Source organism: Panthera onca, chromosome B4, assembly GCF_046562875.1.
Source record: "Panthera onca isolate mPanOnc1 chromosome B4, mPanOnc1 haplotype 2, whole genome shotgun sequence".
Lineage (NCBI taxonomy): Eukaryota > Metazoa > Chordata > Mammalia > Carnivora > Felidae > Panthera > Panthera onca.
In genome coordinates this window covers 120,242,703-120,263,518 of record NC_138345.1, presented here as the reverse complement: position 1 = coordinate 120,263,518, position 20,816 = coordinate 120,242,703, and the positions used below count along the sequence as shown (strand labels likewise).

Genomic DNA, 20,816 nt, shown 5'->3' with positions numbered 1-20,816 from the left:
CTCATTTAGCAATTACTAATGTTATACATTCTGGGACTAGAGATTGCACTCCTGTAAAATCTATTGATTTCACCCGCATATGGCTACTTGTAGTTTTTTTCTTTCATAATCGTATATGCCCACAGCCTTTTTTTTTTTTTTTTTTTTTTTTTTTTTTAATCAGATAATAAGTTCCTTGAGAAAGGACTGAGCACATTGTTTTCTGTTTTGGTATTTGTTTGAAAGACATTTAAAGTGACTCTGCTTGCTTACTGTTTACTTTGTTCCTAAAGAAATGAAAGAGAAAATAGCATTACATAATATTTCAAAACATACATAAAATAAAATACTGTATCTAATTTTTTACATTTTTGATGTTATTTTTATTAGTCCCTGGATAAAGTAATAATGGAAATGAGTACATGTGAAGAACCACGAAATCCTAATGGCCCATCACCAATTGCAACTGCTTCAGGACAAAGGTAAGCTATTTCCATTAATCTGCATGACTGGCAAAGGGAGTCCTTTTCTTTGGTCAGCTCTGTTATCTGTAGTGATGGGACATAAAATTTCCTAATGTCAGACAATCTCTATTTCAGTCACCTTTCCCATCAAACAATTTGCAGTTTTGGTATTGTGCTGCCAAAATAGTAGAATTTATTTTTAGCCTCTTTTGTTTATTTTGCTTTCCTTGATATTAAATAGTAATGATCAACCAAAAGCTTCTATAAATCAGATAGTTTCTTAGTCTCTAAGTAGTTTTTTTGCCTATCATTTATTTATTCTGTGCATCAGTGGAACTTTTATGACTCTTAAGGGTTAAGTTGGTGCCTTAAAAAAATTATAGGCCATTTGGGTTATTCTAAAACTCATTAAATATAGAATGCTCATACTTTATAAAAATTGGATTTTGATAAATAAAAATCAGATGCTAATAAAGTAGAAGCATGAGAGCCATTTCACAAAGTTTTGCTGAAAAGTTAGATCTTAATCTTTAAAAAATTTCCCATTTATTGTATTCATTAAATTTGGATCTCATACTGTATTTCATTTCTTTAAGGCAGGATGTCTCCACTAATTTTGGGATTGTGCACCTATTCATATAAAATGTTCACATAGATTTTAATTTGATTAGTGCCTCTTCAAGTTATACAACATGGCAGCCTTAAACATTTTATAGTGTTCCAGGTTCTGTGTAAAACCAGTGTTAAACTCTTCTTTGGAATGGATGCGTATGGGGTACCTGGCTGGCTCAGTTAGTAGAAGATGCGACTCTTGATCTCAGGGTTATAAGTTTGAGCCCTACATTGGGTGTAGAGATTAATTAAAAATAAAATCTTAAAAAAATAAAATAAAATAAAAAATAGAATGAATGTACACATCAGATACACAGACACACATGCATATACATTTCCACCTTCCTCTTTCAGCATGTTTTTATAGTACTTTATAATTTTGGCTTATGGTTAATCTGCTTCAACATTTTCCAGACTTGCCTGATGGTAGCAATCACTTTGGGTGCTTATTAATCTATAGTCTCTTAGGGTCCTTTTTTTTTTTTTTTTTTTTTGAAATTAGGATTCTTGAGGTCTTAGAATGGTTATCAAGACTGTGATTATATATTTTCAACAATTCTTTATACTTATACAATTTGGGGAAACACTGATTTATTTGATTTTGTCTCTAAGAGATTAAAATACAGGGAAATTAATATTTAACAGGAGGGCCTTCTGTGTAGGACCGGTGAGTTGATAATAGTCCTATAGATTTAAAAAAAAAAAATTTTTTTAAAAAAAATTTTTTTTTTTTTAACGTTTGTTTATTTTTGAGAGAGAGACAGAGCATGAACAGGGGAGGAGCAGAGAGAGAGGGAGACACAGAATCTGAAACAGGCTCCAGGCTCTGAGCTGTCAACACAGAGCCCGACGCGGGGCTTGAACTCACAGACCGTGAGATCATGACCTGAGCCAAAGTCGGATGCTTAACCGACCAAGTCACCCAGGCGCCCCCCAAAAAAAATTTTTTTTAATGTTTTTATTTATTTATTTTTTGAAGGAGAGAGAGAGAGAGAGAGAGAGAGACAGAGCATGAGTAGGGGAGGAACAGAGAGAGAGGGAGACACAGAATTCAAAGCAGGCTCCAGGCTCTAAGCTGTCAGCACAGAGCCCGATGCGGGGCTCAAACTCATGAATTGTGGGATCATGACCTAAGCCGAAGTTGGATGCCCAACAGACTGAGCCACCCAGGTGCCCTGATAATAGTCCTATAGATTAATGATCTAGCAAATTTGTAAGTTCAGAAATTTGATTTTACCGTGTCATATAGAGGAGATGTACTTCTATGTGAAGATAAATCAAACTTAGAAGAGACTTACTTGAAAACTAGAGTTTTACCTTTTAAATTTACAATGGATGACATAACCAGAAACTTGTCTACCTTAGTCATAGATTCAGGCTTCATGCCTCTAATGGTAAATCCTCCAGTAAAGTCGTAACACTTTTTATTTTATTTATTTATTTTTTAATTTTATTTTTAAAATTTGTATCCAAATTAGCATATAGTGCAACAATGATTTCAGGAGTAGATTCATTAGTGCCCCTTACCCATTTAGCCCATCCCCCCCCCCACAACCCCTCCAGTAAACCCTCAGTTTGTTCTCCATACTTATGAGTCTCTTATGCTTTGTCTCCCTCCCTGTTTTTATATTATTTTTCTTTCCCTTCCCTTATGATCTCTGTTTTGTCTCTTAAAGTCCTCATATGAGTGAAGTCATATGATTTTTGTCTTTTTCTAATTTCACTTAGCATAATACCCTCCAGTTCCATCCATGTGATTGCAAATGGCAGGATTTCATTCTTTTTGATTTCGAGTAATTCTCCACTGTGTGTGGTAAAAAATACCACATCATTTTTATCCATTCATCCATCGATGGACATTTGGGCTCTTTCCATACTTTGACTATTGTTGATAGTGCTGCTGTGAACATTGGGGTGCATGTGTCCCTTCAAAACAGCACACCTGTATCCCTTGGATAAATGCCTAGTAGTGCAATTGCTGGGTTGTAGGGTAGTTCTATTCTTAGTTTTTTGGGGAACCTCCATACTGTTTCCCAGAGTGGCTGCACCAGCTTGCCAAACAACTTTGGCTTCCCAAAGTTGTAACACTTTTCAATGTGCATAGGTTAGAACAGATGACATTGGATATTCCAGAGGGTGTTCCCAAATAATTACTATAGATATATTCATTCCAACTCCAGGAATATTTCTGTCTAAGTGACCAATATTTGTCCGTGGGATTAAAGCAACTTCTCCCTAGGATGCTGATGAGTTCTTCCTCTTTAGTTCTCAATTTTCTAAGCCCAAGGTAAACAACCAAAATTACCTAAGGCAAGCTAAGGACTATATAAACTATTGTACAAACACCATTTTACTTAAGGACCACAGCAACCTTTTGAAAATGTGTATAATAATAATTATTTTTAATGTTTATTTATTTATATTTGAGAGAAAAAGAGAGCACAAGCAGGGGAGGGGCAGAGAGACGGAGACAGAATCTGAAGCAGGCTCCAGGCTTTGAGTTGTGAGCTGTCAACACAGAGCCCCACGCGGGGCTCAAACTCACTAGCAGTGAGATCATGACCTGAGCTGAAGTTGGACGCTTAACCAACTGAGCCACCTGGCACCCCAAAATATGTATTGTTTTTATTTTACAAATGAAGATACTGAGGCTGAGTTTTTCATATGTTTTTTCACCCAGACTTTTCATAGTATTAATAAGAATATAATGCTATTAGTACTATAAATAATAGTTGTGTTTCATAAAGTATCATGAATCAAGACATGGGCTGTTTGGTTCATATGCATTATTTCATGTAGCCCACATGTAACCTCAGAGTATTACCTGATTTAAAAGATAAGTCATTGGAGGATTAGGAAGTTTATTTACTTATTCAATGAGATAGAAAATAAGGAAGCCTAGCAGCAGGTAGAGGGGAGGGAAGTGCACGATCAATAAAGATGATAGGTTCACTTTCACGCATGTTGGCTTTAAAATGTGTGAGAAGCATCCAGATGGAAATATTTGCTGGACATCTGAATTTTTCTGAATTTCATTTTTTTCTTTTTTCTTTTTTTCAATTTTCTTTTTTCTTTTTTAAAATTTACATCCAAATTAGTTAGCATATAGTGAAACAACGATTTCAGGAGTAAATTCCTTAATGCCCCTTACCCATTTAGCCCATCCCCCCTGCCACAACCCCTCCAGTAGCCCTCAATTTGTTCTCCATATTTATGAGTCTCTTATGCTTTGTCCCCCTCCCTGTTTTTATATTATTTTTGTTTCCCTTCCCTTATGTTCATCTGTTTTGTTTCTTAAAGTCCTCATATGAGTGAAGTCATATGATTTTTGTCTTTCTCTGACTAATTCACTTAGCATAATACCCTCCAGTTCCATCCACATAGTTGCAAATGGCAAGATTTCATTCTTTTTGATTGCCGAGTAATACTCCATTGTGTGTGTGTGTGTGTGTGTGTGTGTGTGTGTGTGTACGTACGTACGTATATGTATACATTTATACACCACATCTTCTTCATCCATCAATGGACATTTGGGCTCTTTCCATACTTTGGCTATTGTTGATAGTGCCGCTATAAACATGCATGTGTCCCTTCAAAACAGCATCCCTGTATCCCATGGATAAATACCTAGTAGTGCAATTGCTGGGTCGTAGGGTAGTTCTATTTTTAGTTTTTTGAGAAACCTCCATACTGTTTTCCAGAGTGGCTACGCCAGCTTGCATTCCCATAACAGTCTGAAGTTCTAGTGAGAGATCTGGATAGAGATGGATTTAGGAATAATGGTCATAGTGATGATAATTGAAGTAATGTGCCATTTGGGCAAATTTTCACCACCCCTCCTGCCAAAATATATTGATAATCTACATTCCAAGCATACTGTCCTACTCATTATTCCCTTTTTCTTTTCTTTTTTTTTTTTAATGTTTATTTATTTTGAGAGAGAGCGTGAGCAGGGGAGGGGCAGAGAGAGAGGGAGAGAGAATTCCAAGCAGGCCCTGCATTGTCAGCATGGAGCTGGACATGGAGCTTGATCCCCATGAACTGTGAGGTCACTACCTGAGCTGAGATCAAGCATTAGATACTTAACCCAGGCACCCCATCTACTCATTATTCTCATTGTGACCTCTACTTTCCTACTTTTTTGCACTCGCTCATTCTTTTCCCTAATGTAAGATTTCCCTTTCTCCCATCTCTCCCTGAGGGAAATACATTTTTCTTTCCTGGATAGATTTCTCCCTAGTTATGAGCAATTTCTTCTACCAAGTGTAGTGATGATTCTATTTTTAAAGCACTTAATTATAGACTACCTTAATGTTTCAGTTCTTAGGGTATATGTGTTTTTCGTCTCCAAGGAACTTGCAAGCCCTAGAATACCACAACTATATTTTGGTTTCCTTATTTCCCAGCGTAGTGCACATGGTAGATGTTCAACAAATATTTGCTGAATTGAATTAGAAAATGTGAACTTTTTCTGACTTTATTCCTGAATTATGAGATTATATTGTAGTTATAGTCTGTAACCTTCTTTGTGTCAAGAATTTAGCTCTCTTATTTATGGATTCCCAGTTGTCTGGATATCTGGCAACTTGAGAATAAGCAGCTTTGGATAATAATTACAATAACCTCATTTAAAGAGTAACCTTTACTCACACCTGTCAAAATGGCTAAAATCAGAAGCACAAGAAACAGGTATTTGTGAGGATGTGGAGAAAAAGGAACACTCATGCAGTGTTGGTGGGAATGCAAACTGGTGCAGCCACTCAGGAAAATAGCATGAAGATTCCTCAAAAAATTAGAACTAGAACTACCAGATGATCCAGTAATTCTACTGGGTATTTACCCAAAGAATAAAAAAAACACTAATTTGAAAAGATAAATGCACCCCTATCTTATTGTCATATTATTTACAATAGCCAAGATATGGGAGCAGCCCAAATGTCCATCAATTGATGAATAAAGAAAAAGTGATATATGTATATGTACATTGGAATATTATTCAGCCATAAAAAAGAATGAAATCTTGCCTTTTGCAACAGCATGGATGGATCTGGAGAGTATAATACTAAGCAAGATAAGTCAGAGAAAGATAAATACCATATGCGGTATTTAAGAGACCGCATATGTTATATTCACTCATATGTGAAATTTAAGAAAGAAAACAAACGAGCAAAGGCTAAAAAAGACAAACCAAGAAACACTTTTTTAATACTTTCTTTTAAGGTTTGTTTTGAGAGAGAGAGAGAGAGGGAGAGAGAGAGAAAATCCTAATAAGGCTCCACAGTGTCAGTGTGGAGCCTGATGTGGGGCTCAAACCCATGTACCATGAGCTCATGACCTGAGCCGAAACCAAGAGTGGACACTTAACCAAATGAGCCACACAGGTGCTCCCAGACTCTTAAGTATAGAGAACAAACTGATGGCTACCAGAGGGGTGGGGAGGAGGATGAGTAAAATAGGTGATGGAGATTAAAGAGTACATTTATCATGAGTACTGAGTAGTGTATAGAATTGTCGAGTCACTCTATTGTACACCTGAAACGAATATATTACTGTGTATTAACTGTACTGGAACTAAAATAAAAAATTTGTATAGAGTAACGTGAAATCTTAAAGATTTTTATCATTTTGACAACATTTTTATAATTTACATGCAATCAGGTGTGGGAAACCCTAGGTCCACGGCCCTTTGAGGTTGACAATCAGGCTAGATTATTGCTTTTACTGAAAATTTTTAAAAATAAAAATGAATAATATTATGGTCCTTTTATACACTTGTGTGAAAATATTAACAGATAACTTATCAATGATTTATATGGGCTTTAGTGCTTTATATTTTCCTTTATTTTTCCAGTGAATATGGCTTTGCTGAAAAAGTCGTTGAGGGAATTACTGTTTCTGTAAACTCCATTGTTATCCGCATTGGAGCAAAAGCTTTCAATGCATCCTTTGAACTTTCCCAGCTACGAATCTATAGTGTAAATGCAAACTGGGAACATGGAGATTTAAGATTTACTCGCATTCAAGATCCACAGAGAGGAGAGGTAAGCATTTTTTTTTTCATTCTTTGTTTAAAAAATCTTTTAGTCACTGATAAATAAAAGAGGGCATTTTAAAATAATGACTTCTTATAGTTACCCTAGATTCACATACTGCATTTACTCTTGCCTTTTAACTCTACTTTTCTATGTATTTCTCTTCATTATTTAATTTAAAATGTGCATATTTTAGTGTTTTTATGTAATAATTCTTTCAACTTATGGAGTTAATGAACCTCATTTTAACTTCTCAGCTACTCAGAATTGAATTTTAAATATACAAAACTAAAATCCTATTTAAGTTTTTCTTGGTCACATGATTCACATGCTTTTTGTGCTTTATATCAAATTCAGAGTAAAATATTAACAGCTTTACAAATAATGAATATAATTAGGAAGATATGTTACTGAATTTGTTGCAGCTATATAATTTTTAAAAATAAAAGCATAGTGAATATATATCTAGAGTGTCATAAGAATATTAGTAAAGAGATAAATTTTATTTAGCTTTTTTGTTTTTACAGATCTACACATTTCTCATTCTGTTTCGCCTAAGTGAAGCTAATCTCTATTCTCCTTAGGTTTTGACGTTTAAAGAAATAAATTGGCAGATGATTCGAATAGAGGCAGATGCTACTCAAAGTTCACATCTTGAAATTATGTGTGCTCCTGTTCGATTAATAACCAACCAATCAAAAATCAGAGTCACACTTAAAAGAAGAGTAAGTCAATAGGGTTACTTTTTTGGTTCATGTGATAACTAGTGGAATTGAGAGGAAATTTTAAATAAGTTTTTAAGTGAAATATAGGAATACTTAAAAGCAAAATAAAAGGAAATATAGTGCCTTAAGCAGTATTTGAAAAAATCTAGTGTAATAACATTTTTCAGTCATCTACGTTTGATACTTAGATTTTTACTTTAAAAAAAAAATTTTTTTTAACGTTTATTTTTGAGACAGAGAGACAGAGCATGAACGGTGGAGGGTCAGAGAGAGAGGGAGACACAGAATCTGAAACAGGCTCCAGGCTCTGAGCTGTCAGCACAGAGCCCGACGCGGGGCTCGAACTCACGGACCGTGAGATCATGACCTGAGCCGAAGTTGGACGCTTAACCGACTAAGCCACCCAGGAGACCCTAGATTTTTACTTTTGATAAATTGAATAGATTCTCCGTTGCCAAATATTGTTGAACATTAACTGTCTTGTAATTTCATTTCTTCTGTTGAATCTTGCTGTGGGTAAACTGCAAAGCCTCCAAAGTCACCAAAACTACTAGCCTTAGAAGGTTATTAACATATGAATGGTAATTTAGGTAATTAGGGAAGATAGTGACTTCAAGATATCAGAAGTTGAGAGTTCTCTATAGATTGTGATGAAATTTAATGGAGTCATGACTTTTTAAAACATGGCTCAGTTAAATTCTCAACTAAATGTTTTGTATCATTAGACACAAATAAATATTCTAAATTAAGTTCAAAAAAAATTTCAGAGTACAGTGCTTACTACAGTATTCTGAAATGTGAAATGTGGGGGCACCTGGGTGGCTCAGTTGGTTGAGCGTCCAACTTCAGCTTGGATCATGATCTCACGGCTCGTGAGTTCGAGCCCCACGTTGGACTCTGTGCTGACAGCTCAGAGCCTGGAGTCTGCTTCAGATTCTGTGTCTCCCTCTCTCGCTGTGCCCCTCCCTCATTCATGCTCTGTCTCTCTTTCTGTCAAGAATAAATAAAACATTAAAAAAAAAAATTGAAATGTGAAATGTGGTTAACATAGCATTTCATGTTTAATTTTAATCCTTTCTGTACTAGAATTAGCACAATTATTGGAGGTAATTATATGACTTATTAGCTATAAATGAAAAATTAAATTATATAAGTACTTGTACTTGCATAATATGCACCTGTTAAGGTATAGGAATTTGTCAGTCTTTTTTACCACTCTATGTCCAGTACAAGGAGGTATTTGTTCTATAGTCAGGAACGCAGTAAATATTTGGTCAATGAAGGAAGGATCCATATTTAACTTCATTCAAACATTTTAAGCATTTTTTAAAACATTGTGCATTTGTAAGTTTTATGTCTTGGCTTAATTTTATGAATGATTTTTTTCTTACAGTTAAAGGACTGCAATGTTATTGCAACAAAATTAGTTCTAATATTGGATGACTTATTATGGGTTTTAACTGATTCCCAGTTGAAGGCTATGGTACAATATGCAAAATCTCTTAGTGAAGCAATAGAAAAATCAACTGAACAAAGGAAGAGTATGGCTCCTGAACCTACGCAGGTAAGCTCTTAAGAGGAAAAACACTTGACCTGTAAATGGTTTAGAAATCAAAATGGTTAGTTGTTTATATGAAGTAGATTGTAAGACTTTGAGTATGAGAATCTTTTTTTTTTTTTTAAGTTTATTATTTATTTATTTATTTTGAAAGAGAGAGGGAGGGAGGAGGAAGGGAGGGACGGTGAGAGAGGGAGAGAGAGAATTTCAAGCAGGCTCTGTGCTGTCAGTGCAGAACCTGACAGGGGGCTTGAACTCATGGACCTTGAGATCACATCCTCAGCTGACATCAAGAGTCAGATGCATAACTGACTGAACCACCCATGTGCCCCATAGTCCAAGAATCTTTTATCTAGATATCTATTGGGGCTCCTGGATGGCTCAGTCGGTTGAGCGTCCAACTTCGGCTCAGGTCATGATCTCACGGTCTGTGAGTTCGAGTCCCGCATCGGGCTCTGTGCTGACGGCTCAGAGCCTGGAGCCTGCTTCGGATTCTGTGTCTCCCTCTCTCTCTGACCCTCCCCCGCTCATGGTCTGTCTCTCTCTCTCTGTGTCAAAAATAAATAAAACATTAAAAAATTTAGATATCTTACTGTATAATTTCTACACATGGTATCTCTATGAAAGCATATATGTGTTTCTATATATAGGGTGCTTATTTTGTTTGGAGCTCTGTATTAGGCACTAGAATTAATGATGACATAAAACTATTTGATATTATAAACACCTCTTTTCAGGAAGTTAAATACAACTTAATTACTAAAGTAAAGGCAGGGGCGCCTGGGTGGCTCAGTCTTTGAGCAACTGACTTCAGCTCAGGTAACGATCTTGCCGTCCATGAGTTCCAGCCCTGCATCGGGCTCTGTGCAGACAGCTTAGTGCCAGGAGCCTGCTTCAGATTCTGTGTCTCCCTCTCTCTCTGACCCTCCCACACTCATGCTCTGTCTCTCTGTCAAAAATAAATAAACATTAAAAAAAAAAAAAAATAAAGGGCAGACAGGAAAAACCTGGGTATAGTGAAGGGAGAAATGCGAGAACAGGGCAGCAAGTGTAAAACCCTGCGGAAATGCTGAAATTGAATACAAAACTGTAGTGTTGTATCTATTCTTAACAAAAACAAGGGATATTGTGAAACCCTATTTCTTTGAAGCTATTTCTAAAGAAATAGCTTGTTGGTGATCTCACTTGGTACATGGGAATGGCATACACCTATGACTATCAAATTGGCATTATTTACTGTCTACCTGCTATGTCATAAGACACTGTGAATGTAAAAATGAATATTGTCTGACCCTGTCCTCAAGGAACTCAGGATATAAGGTATAACAGGAAGTCAAGTATAAAATAAGTCATTGCAGTGCAGCTTAAATGCTGGAGTGAAGGAACCATAGAGGCATAGAGAAGTTTTAGTCAACTGTTTGCATAGTTTGGAAAGGCTTCACAAGGAGGATAATGAAATTAAGTCTTAAAAATTAGAAGTTCACAGGTGAGGGAAAGGATCTTTCAGATGAGGGAATAGAATCTGCCAAAGTGTCTTGAATGGTGTTTCCTGATAAAAATAAGGAGTTTGGTGTTACTAGAGCAGTGTTTTTGAGAGTTATGTACACATGCCTCTCTGATACACACCTGTCCAGGTTTTGAGGAAATTGGCTTCTACATATTCCACTTTGATGTATTGTGTTCTTTCTTAAACTTTATCTGCTGGAGAAACTTACCTGCTTTCTTAAACTTTATCTGCTGCTTATGTTAAATAAAACATTGGATTCCTTCTCCCTTTCCCAAACTACTCTTACCTTGTTTGACAAATGAAAGACCACCTTCTTACTTCTTACTCATTCTTACTATGATGGATTTGTCCAGTTTAAGGAAAAACTTAAAAAGTTTGGGGTGACAGGACAGAGGTAATTTGAATTATTGTTACTCATGTTGGAAGTGAATGACTAATGAATAACAAAGTAACAAGTCAGGTGATTTCCACTCCCACTTCTTTGCTTTCAACACATTTGAAGTAGGATCTATAAATGTTAGCTATTAGATTATTAAAAATAATTTTTTAAAGATCATTTCATGAATCCTGGCATGTAACTTGAAGGAGTTCAAAGATTCATGCCATATTGCTAAAGTAAAACTCATTTTCATTGCAATCTACCTATTTATATGAATAGTTTTCTTAGTCATAAAAAGAAATAAATAAGGAATTGATGGTGACCCTTTTATCATTCTACCAATAAGTAATATTTATCCAGTGAGATATCTTCATTTCTCTGGGAGAACCTAATTTTAAGTTTAGTGAACATAACACTGAACTGCAACACAGAGTAATTTTTTGGGCCGGTAGCCTGAGTTCAGGCAGAAGTATGTGGTGACTAGATGTAAAGGGCATTCATTATATGTTGAAGAATTTGGACTTTTTCCTGTAGGCATATGGAAGTCACTGGAAGTTTTTAAGTACAAAAGGACAATCAAATAATGCTTGGTGGTATTATAGTGGATCGACTGAAGAAGAGAAAGATTACCAGTCTAAAGAAGGGGTGAACTTGAACCTCTGGTAATGGTTTGAAAGAAGAAATCTACAAACCAAGTTGGGGAGAGATATCTGAGTGTTTCATCAGTTGAGGATGAAGAGCAAAACAGGATTTTCAAATGATAATTTGTAGTTCCATTAGCCAGTAAAGGGAATGCAGAAGAAGGAAGCAGGTTTGATTAAGGGAGATAAGGCTAAAAAAAGGTAATAATGAGTTCCATTTTGAAATTGAAAGAACGTAATGAAGTACAGGAAGTAATATTTTAAGTGTTACCATCATGAACACTAGTCTGTCAAAGTTTGCAATGAAGATTTATGTAGTTTAGGGTGTCAATAACAGAGATGGTAATTGAAATTAAAGGCTAATAGACAAAGTTTTGATGTTACTGTGGGTCTTACTTATACAACAAGTGGATATATTTGTATAGATTATCACAGATTAGGAAACTAGAAAAAGGACAAAGTTCTGTAATCCGATCACCATAATAAAACCAGTGTTAGCATTTTGAAGTATTTCCTTAAAGGTTTTTTTTGCCTCAGCACCTGCATTTTTCTTAGTTTTAGCAAGTGTGTAGTAAGTGGATATATACAATTTTCTTCCATGTTGTTAGTCTTTAATTTTTATTTTTGGTTGCTCCCTAATATTTCATGGTAAAGTTACTTAACCATTCTCATTACCGTCAAGTTTCTTTCTTGGGTGGTCATTGTCACATTAACTACTTTAGGTATCATACAGAATGCCCTGATTATTTGAGGACTAAGAGAGTGGATTAGAGAGTAAAGTAGTTGACAGTGTTCCTTTGCTCAGCCTGACAACTTGACAGCCATCTTCTATCATAAATACTTGATTAGCTTCATCCTTTTCTTCTCTAAAAGGGAAGAATACACAGGAAACCAGGAAATGTTAAGATTATTCATTAGGCAAAAGAGTTTATAATGCCCACTCACCCCCCCGGCCCCAAACAGCATGTAAAAACTGAATCTACCACAACATTAAGAGAAAGGTTTCTATGGAGATTAATGTTTGTGTTTTGTGTATATCAGTATTTATGTTGATGAAGAACATAAAAAAACATGGTTAAATACAGGGTAATGTTTTTCTTCAAAATAGTACAATTGTAGACATAAATAGTAGTCTGTTAAGGCTGTGAAAGTAGAAGAACATAAGTGATTTTTCTTATGGAAATTAGTTTAACAGTTAATTAGTGAAAGAATTTTTCTTGAGCCCCCTAGAATTTAAGGGTTCACAATTATATTTCATCTTTCCTTTTCTTTAATTACTGTGGGTCCCAATCATTTTCTTTGAGAGATTCTCATTTAACTGAGTATACTTTGAAATTCATTTACAGGTAGTTCTTAATAGATAATGTATAAATATGTATACATACAAAATGTACTTTAATTTTTCATACATAACTAACTACACTTTTATTAGTGAATTGTTCTTAATTAGAAACTTTTTAATATTTCTTGATGAAAAATTTGGTCTTCATTTTGTTATTACCAAATTTTCATGTACAGTTTTGTAGCTTATAGATAAGATGATCTTACAGTATACTTATATAGAATCATTTTAGGCTATTAGGTTCACATAAGTCTTTACACTTCAGCATTATTCTATACTTTTTCACTTTGGGGAGAAAAGAACTTGAACTCACAGTCTCTTATAAATCTCTTCCACTTTCTGGCTTCTTCCAAGTTCAAAGGACATGCCACATCACTTTGGAGAGGTATCAGGGCACTTACAGTACTACACAATATCACAAGCACTTTTGCAAAGAAGTGATTTATTTCTACAGGATATATAATAGTATATACAACTGATATATACAATGCTCACGTTTGTTTCTTTTTTAATATGTAGAGCTAATACTATTTGAATAAGCTGGCTTTAATAGTTAATATATTTTCTAAAATAAGGGCTATAAATATATAGATATAATTATTCAAGTATTTTAAACATTGGTTTCATATTCAAATGTGTATAGTTTTCCAATTTTTAGATTTAATTTTATTCCCATATAATTCAGAAAATATTTGGGGGGGGAATTGAGTCATGAATAGAGATATATTAGCTTATTTTTCATGACTTTACTACTAAAGATATTAAGTTTTCTTGTTTGTGGAAATTCAAATATTTAACTTGTAGTGATAAGGCAGTTTTGAATCTTTTAGAGCTCGGCAGTAGCCCCATCTACCCAACAAGTGAAGACACCACAGACTTCAAATGCTCCTGATCTAAATGATGCAATTGTGAAACTATTCAATGAATTTGATGTTAAAGAAACATCTCATCATTTAGTGATTTCTCATCTAGATCTACACATATGCGATGACATTCATGCTAAAGAAAAAGGTAATAAAAGCTGCTTATTTCAAACTACTTTGATTTTTTTTTTTTAGGATTTCCTACGAAACTGGATTGTTTATCATTTGTAATATATAATATGTCTTGTACAATCACTGGTCATAATTTTATCATTCATATAAGATGCATAGATGAAAGTTGTATTTTTAAGCAATATATATTGGTATGAAATTTTTTGGCTTTAGTAGTTAGTATTTCAGCACAATTAATTATTAGCTACAGATGCTAACAGTAAAATTAAGTTTAAAAAAACCAAGGACTGAATAGATGACATCCTTAGAGGATGATGAAATCTTAGACTTGCCTTTGAATTAACTTTTTAATAATTTTGAAATTATGTATACATTAAATTTTAGTCCATACTCAATTCATAATTATTTGCACATATGTTTCCACATGGTGGTCTATCTGCATTTTTCTGACCCCATTTGCATGTAAACACAACTATGTGGCTGTTTAACATTTCTTGCGTCTCTTCTCCAGTAATGCTCCAAAATTTGGTTAGGAAGCCAAATTCCAGTTAGTTAAGTTTGTTTTCTTTACTTTTCGCTTTTGTTTCTCTTACTTTTCTTAATTTAGTAGACACAGGTAATGGAGAAATAGGAAGCTCTTCTTGGTCACTTTGAAAATCTGTGGTTCTGTAATCTAGGTACTTGCATTTCTTTCTCTCTGTTGGAGAGTGTCCCCGGCCCATAAGTGTTGGAAGGGTTTAGCGAGTGGTCCTACTTCTAGGACAGTGGTTCTCAAACTTTGGTGAGCTTGAGGATCTCTTTAAAACAGAGATATCTATATCTGACCTCTGTACCTCAGACCTGAATCACAGTCTACATCTGTGAAAATTGTTACTCTGTATTTTTAAAGCTGAGACTGACCTTGGATATTTAGCAGAAGTTACTCTGCCTTCATCAGATAAGGCAGCCAGGTACCAGTGACCAGATAAAAGGGTGGAATGGAAAAGATGAGGAAGATTTGGAGTTTAGAGAGGGATTTGTTGTCTTTTCTTTTGTCTACCTTTGTGTCATTTGTCTTAAAGTTGGTATCTTCTTTACTGATTTGACAGGAAAATGAAAAAGTTAAAATAAACCAACATAACAAAATGAGGGGGTCAAGGTTAAGTAATCAGCAAAAGAATAGAGACAAGTGTCTTCCAAGTTTTTTGTTTTTTTTTTTTTTTACATTTCTCACTCTTTATACTCCCTCATAGAATAAGCTGAATTATGTTTTTTAAGGGGAAAACTACTCCACCAAAGTATTTCCTTCATGGTACAGATTTGTTCTAAAATCCAGAAAGGTCTGAAATGAATCATGTTCATTCATACCTGGTTGTATCTTAATTTGTATTTTCTGTACTTGCAGTTGATTTATCCATGCTGTGTTAAAATTTGATTTTTATGTTGGAGTTACACTGAGTTGTGACCTGCTTCTAATCTTAATATAGCTATGTGACTTTGAACAACTACCTAATCTAGTAGACTCAAGTTCTTCTTCAATAAAAGACAAGATGATATAGTATAGTGGTTAACATTTCTTAGGTTCAAAATAAGCTCTGTGTTTATTGCCTGGTAAGACCTTGGTCTATTTAATTAACCTGTTTGTGTCTCAATTTACTTGTCTAGAAAATAATAATAATAATAATAATAGTATTTATCTCAGGGTTGTGAGGAAGAGCAAATAAGTATAACTAAAGTATTTAAAACAAAACAATATTTGGCATATGGTTAGAGTTTAAGTATAAAAGTTCTACTCTTTTTGTACCCTCATCTTCTAGCTTTGTACAATGCAAATGATAGGGGCTCAGTAATACTAATTAGATTGCATTGCATTTCCTGAATTCCTTAATGTATATTGTTCATGACAATAGAGAGACAATCATTGCTTAGACTGCAAGTACAATGCATGAAGTGTTTCTGATATTTGCTAATGTTTCTTTCTCTTTCTCTCAATGCCAAATTTTTTATTTTCCCAGAGTCAAACAGACGTATTACTGGAGGGGCTATGCAACTGTCTTTTACACAGCTAACTATAGATTATTATCCTTATCACAAAGCAGGTATGTATAACAATTTCTTTAACAGACATAAATCTTGCCTTAAAGTTATATAGTCAATTTATCTCATTTCTTTTTGTATTTATTATTTTTTAATTCATTTTATTTTGTATTTATTTTAATTTATGTTTATTTTTTATTATTTTAATAGGTAACATACAGTGTCATATTAGTTTCAGGTGTACAATATAGTGATTTAACAGCTGCATATATTACTTGGTACTTAGGACAAGTACACTCCTTATTCCCCATCACTTATTTCATGCAACCACCATCCACCCCCTCTCTCATCAGTTTGTTCTCTATAATTGAGTCTGTTTCTTAATTTAGCTCTTTTTCCCCCCCTTTGCTCCTTTGTTTTCTTTCTTAAATTTCACATGAGTGAAACCATATGGTATTTGTCTTTCTCTGACTGACTTATTTTGCTTAGCATTATACTTTCTAGCTCCATCCATATCCTTGCAAATGACAATATTTCTTTCTCTTTTATGGCTGATAATATTCCATTATAGATTGATACTACATGTTCCTTTATTTATTCATCAATCGATGGATACTTGGGCTGCTAACGTATCTTGGCTTTATCCTTGTATTTTGCAAATTTCACTATGGTATGTCATGGTGTTGACCTGTTTTTGTTGATTTTGAAGGGAGTTCTGTATGCCTCTTAGACTTGGATACCTTTCTTTCCCCAGATTAGGGAAGTTCTCAGCTATAATTTGTTCATATAAAGCTTCTGTCCCTTTCTCTCACTCTTCTTCTGGCACTCATATGGTATAGATTTTGTTTTGCTTCGTGGAAACACTTAGTTTTCTAAGTCTCCCCTTGTGTCTAGTAATTTCCCTCTTTTTTTCAGCTTCATTGTTTTCCTAATTTTATCTTCTACTTTGCCTATTCTCTCCTCTGCTTCTTCAGTCCTTGCTGTCACTGTCTAGTTTATTTTGCATCTCAGTTATAGTATTTCTTAATTCATCATGACTAGTTCTTAGGTCTTTGATCTCTGCAGCAGGGGTTTCTCTGGGACTTTTATGCTTTTTTAAAGCCCAGCTAGTTGTCTTATGACTTGTTCTAAATTCTTGTTCAGGTACGTTGTTTATATCTGTTTTAAGCAAATCCCCAGGCTGTGATTTCTTCTTGACCTTTCTTTTGGGGAGAATTCCTCCATTGTGTCATTTGAGCTAAGTTTCTATCTTTGCATGTTGTAAAAGCTTGTTATGATTCCTGCAGCTGAGCACTACTATATTAAAAAGGGGTCATACACTGTCCTGGGCCTGGTACTCCAGATTGTGTTTCAGGTATATGCTGTGTGTACTTCGCTGTTGTGTTTTGGCAGCTCTTTCCCACTGGTCATTTCTTTGCAGAGCTCTTTGCTTGCAGTGTTGGGGGCGTTTAGACCTTTAACGAGGTGTGCTTTGATTTGTTTGTTGAAGTAACCTGGGAAAAAAGAGGTTGGGCAAAACCTGATTCCATAAAAAGAGAAAAGGAAAGGTAACAAAAAAACCCCACAAACAAGAAACTATAAAGCTGATTCCAACAAAAAAGAAAGAAAGAAGGAAAGAAAGTAGAAGAGAAAAGAAAGAAAAGAATAAAAAAGCCTAATTAAAAAAAAAAAAGATAAAAGGAAATGACAAAAAAAAAAGAAATCAGAAACTATGATCCTGATTCCAAAAGAAAAAAAAGAGTTGTCTGTTGGTGCCTGGGAGATGGTGGCTGTGATGGTCTGGAGGAGAGGCCAGCTGTGGCTACCTTGGCTCAGAGTCAGCCCTGCCCCAGAAGATAAGCAGTTGCCAGGCACAGGGTGGGAGGGTGTTCGTGTAGGTGGGTCCCTGCTCCCCCGGGGACTGCTGTGTTGCTCTCTGAATTCCCACCGTGTTGGTGTTTTGGGGGAAAATGAAGCCACCCAATCTCTCATTCCCAGACTGGGGATCTCAACCCCTGCTATTTAGGCAACCCTCACAAAGTAGAGAGGGAAGTCAGTTAGCCCTGTGTCAAAACTCTCTTGTGTTTTTCCTTTGGCGTGCAGCTGGGATTCAAAACTGACGGTTTTCTATTCTGTTGCATATATCTGTGCATCCATTTGTGCTGGTATCATACTGTTTTGATTACCACAGCTTTGTAATATAACTTGGAAGTCCAGAGTTGTGATCTCTCCAGCTTTGCTTTGCTTTTTCAAGATTGCTTTGGCTATTCGAGGTCTCTTCTAGTCCCTTACAAATTTTAAGATTGTTCTAGTTCTGGGAAAAATACTGTTGGTATTTTTGATAGGGATTGTATTAAATGTGTAGATTGCTTTGGGTAGTATAGACATTTTAACAGTATTTGTTCTTCTAATCTATGAACATGAAATGTATTTCCATTTCTTTGTGTCATCTTCCATTTCTTTCATCATTGTTTTATAGTTTTCAGAGTATAGGTCCTTCACCTCTTTGGTTAAGTTTATTCCTAGGGATCTTATGGTTTTTAGTGCAGTTGTAAATGGGATTGATTCTTTGACTTTTTTTTCTGCTATTCATTATTGGTGTATAGAAATACAAGAGATTTCTGTACATTGACTTTTTTATCCTGAAACTTTATTGAATTCGTTTATCAGTTACAGCAGATTTTGCTGGAGTCTTTTGGGTTTCTGTATATATTATCATGTCCTCTGCAAATAATGGAAGTTTTACATCTTCCTTACATATTTGGATGCTCTTTATTTCTTTTTGTTGTCTGATGCATGGCTAATACTTCCAGTACTGTATTGAATAAACATGGTGAGAGTTGACATCCTTGTTTTGTTCCTGACCTTTCCCCATTAAAAATGTTTGCTGTGGGTGTTTCATATATGTTCATTATGTTCAGGTATGTTCCCTCCAAACCTACTTTGATGAGGGCTTTTTTATAATGAATGGATGTTGTACTGTGTCTAATGCTTTTTCTGCATCTATTGAAATGATCATATAGTTTTTATCCTTTTTCTTATTGATGAGATATTTCACATTGATTGATTTGCAAATATTGAACCACCCTTGCAACCCAGGAATAAGTCCCTACTTTATTGTGCTGCATGGTTTTTCTAATGTATTGTTGAATTCAGTTTGCTAGTATATGGTTGAGGATTTTTACATCTGTGTTCATCAGGGATATTGGTTTGTAGTTCTCTTTTTCACTGCTATCTTTATCTGGTTTTGTTATCAAGGTAATGCTGGCCTCATAGAATGAATTTGGAACTTTCTTTTCTATTTTTGGGAATAGTTTGGGAAGAATAGGTATTAACTCTATTTTAATGTTGGTTAGAATTTACCTGTGAAGCCATCTTGTCCTGGACTTTTGTTTGTTGGGAGTTTTTTGATTACTGATTCAATTTCTTTGCTGCTTCCAAATTTTCTATTTCTTCCTGCTTGAGTTTTATTAGTTTATATGTTTCTAGGAATTTATCCATTTCTTTTAGGTTGTCCACAATTTGTTGGCATGTAGTGTTTCATAATATTCTCTTATATTTGTATTTCTGTGGTGTTGGTTATTTCTACTCTTTCATTTGTGATTTTATTTATTTGAGTCTTGTTTTTTTCTTGATAAGCCTGGCTAGAAATTTGTCAATTCTATTGATTTTTTTCTAAAGAAGTAACTCCTGGTTTTATTGATCTGTTCTTTTGTGGTTTTGTTGTTTGTTCATTCCTTTGTTTTTCTGTATCACTTATTTCTGCTCTAATTGTTATTATGTCCTTCCTTCTACTGGTTGGGGTTTTGTTTTTTCTTCTTTTTCCTAGCTCCTTTAGGTGTAAGGTTAGGTTGCCTATTTGAGATTTTTGTTGCTTCTTGAGAATGATCTAGTTGGCAATAAACTTCCCGTTTTAGAACTGCTTTTGCTGCATCCCAAAGGTTTTGGGCTGTTGTATTTTCATTTTCATTTGCTTCCATGTACTTTTTAATTTCTTCTTTTATTTTCTGGTTGACCCATTCATTGTTCAGTAGCATGTTATTTAACCTCCATATTTTTATGCTCTTTCCAGATTTTTTCTTGTGGTTGACATCTAGTTTCATAACCTTGTGGTCAGAAAAGATTCATGGTATGACTTCAGTCTTCTTGAATTCATTGAGATCTATTTTGGACAGTATTTCATGTGTACTTGAAAAGAAATGTGTATTCTGCTGTTTTAGGATGGAATTTTCTGAATATATCTATTAAATCCCTCTGTTCCAGTTTGTCATTCAAAGCCATTATTTCTCATTGATTTTCTGTTTACTTGATCTGTCCATTGATGTGTAAGTGGGGTGTTAAAGTCCCCTAGTATTATTGTATTACTATCAATTAGTTCCTTTATTTTTGTAATTAACTGTTTCATGTATTTGGGTGCTACTGTGTTGGCAGCATAAATATTTATAATTGTTATATCTTCTTGTTGGATTGTCCCCTTTTTGATTGTATAGTGTCCTTCTTTGTCTCTTGTTAAACTCTGATTTGTGTCATATAAGTATTGCTCCTCTGGCTTTTTTTGACATCCATTTGCATGATAGGTGTTTTTCC

General features: G+C 34.8%; 1 protein-coding gene across 2 annotated transcripts in view; it reads left to right on the top strand.

Annotated features, from left to right (window-relative positions):
* Positions 1-20,816, top strand: part of BLTP3B (bridge-like lipid transfer protein family member 3B) — a 112,577-nt gene that overhangs the window by 47,001 nt on the left and 44,760 nt on the right. For both annotated transcript variants that reach the window (XM_078449565.2, XM_078449566.2), the window contains 6 exons: positions 370-461; positions 6,907-7,096; positions 7,672-7,812; positions 9,206-9,376; positions 14,070-14,250; positions 16,229-16,312. In XM_078449565.2, the coding sequence (XP_078305691.2) occupies positions 370-461; positions 6,907-7,096; positions 7,672-7,812; positions 9,206-9,376; positions 14,070-14,250; positions 16,229-16,312 (859 nt within the window). The remainder of the gene's footprint in view (positions 1-369; positions 462-6,906; positions 7,097-7,671; positions 7,813-9,205; positions 9,377-14,069; positions 14,251-16,228; positions 16,313-20,816) is intronic.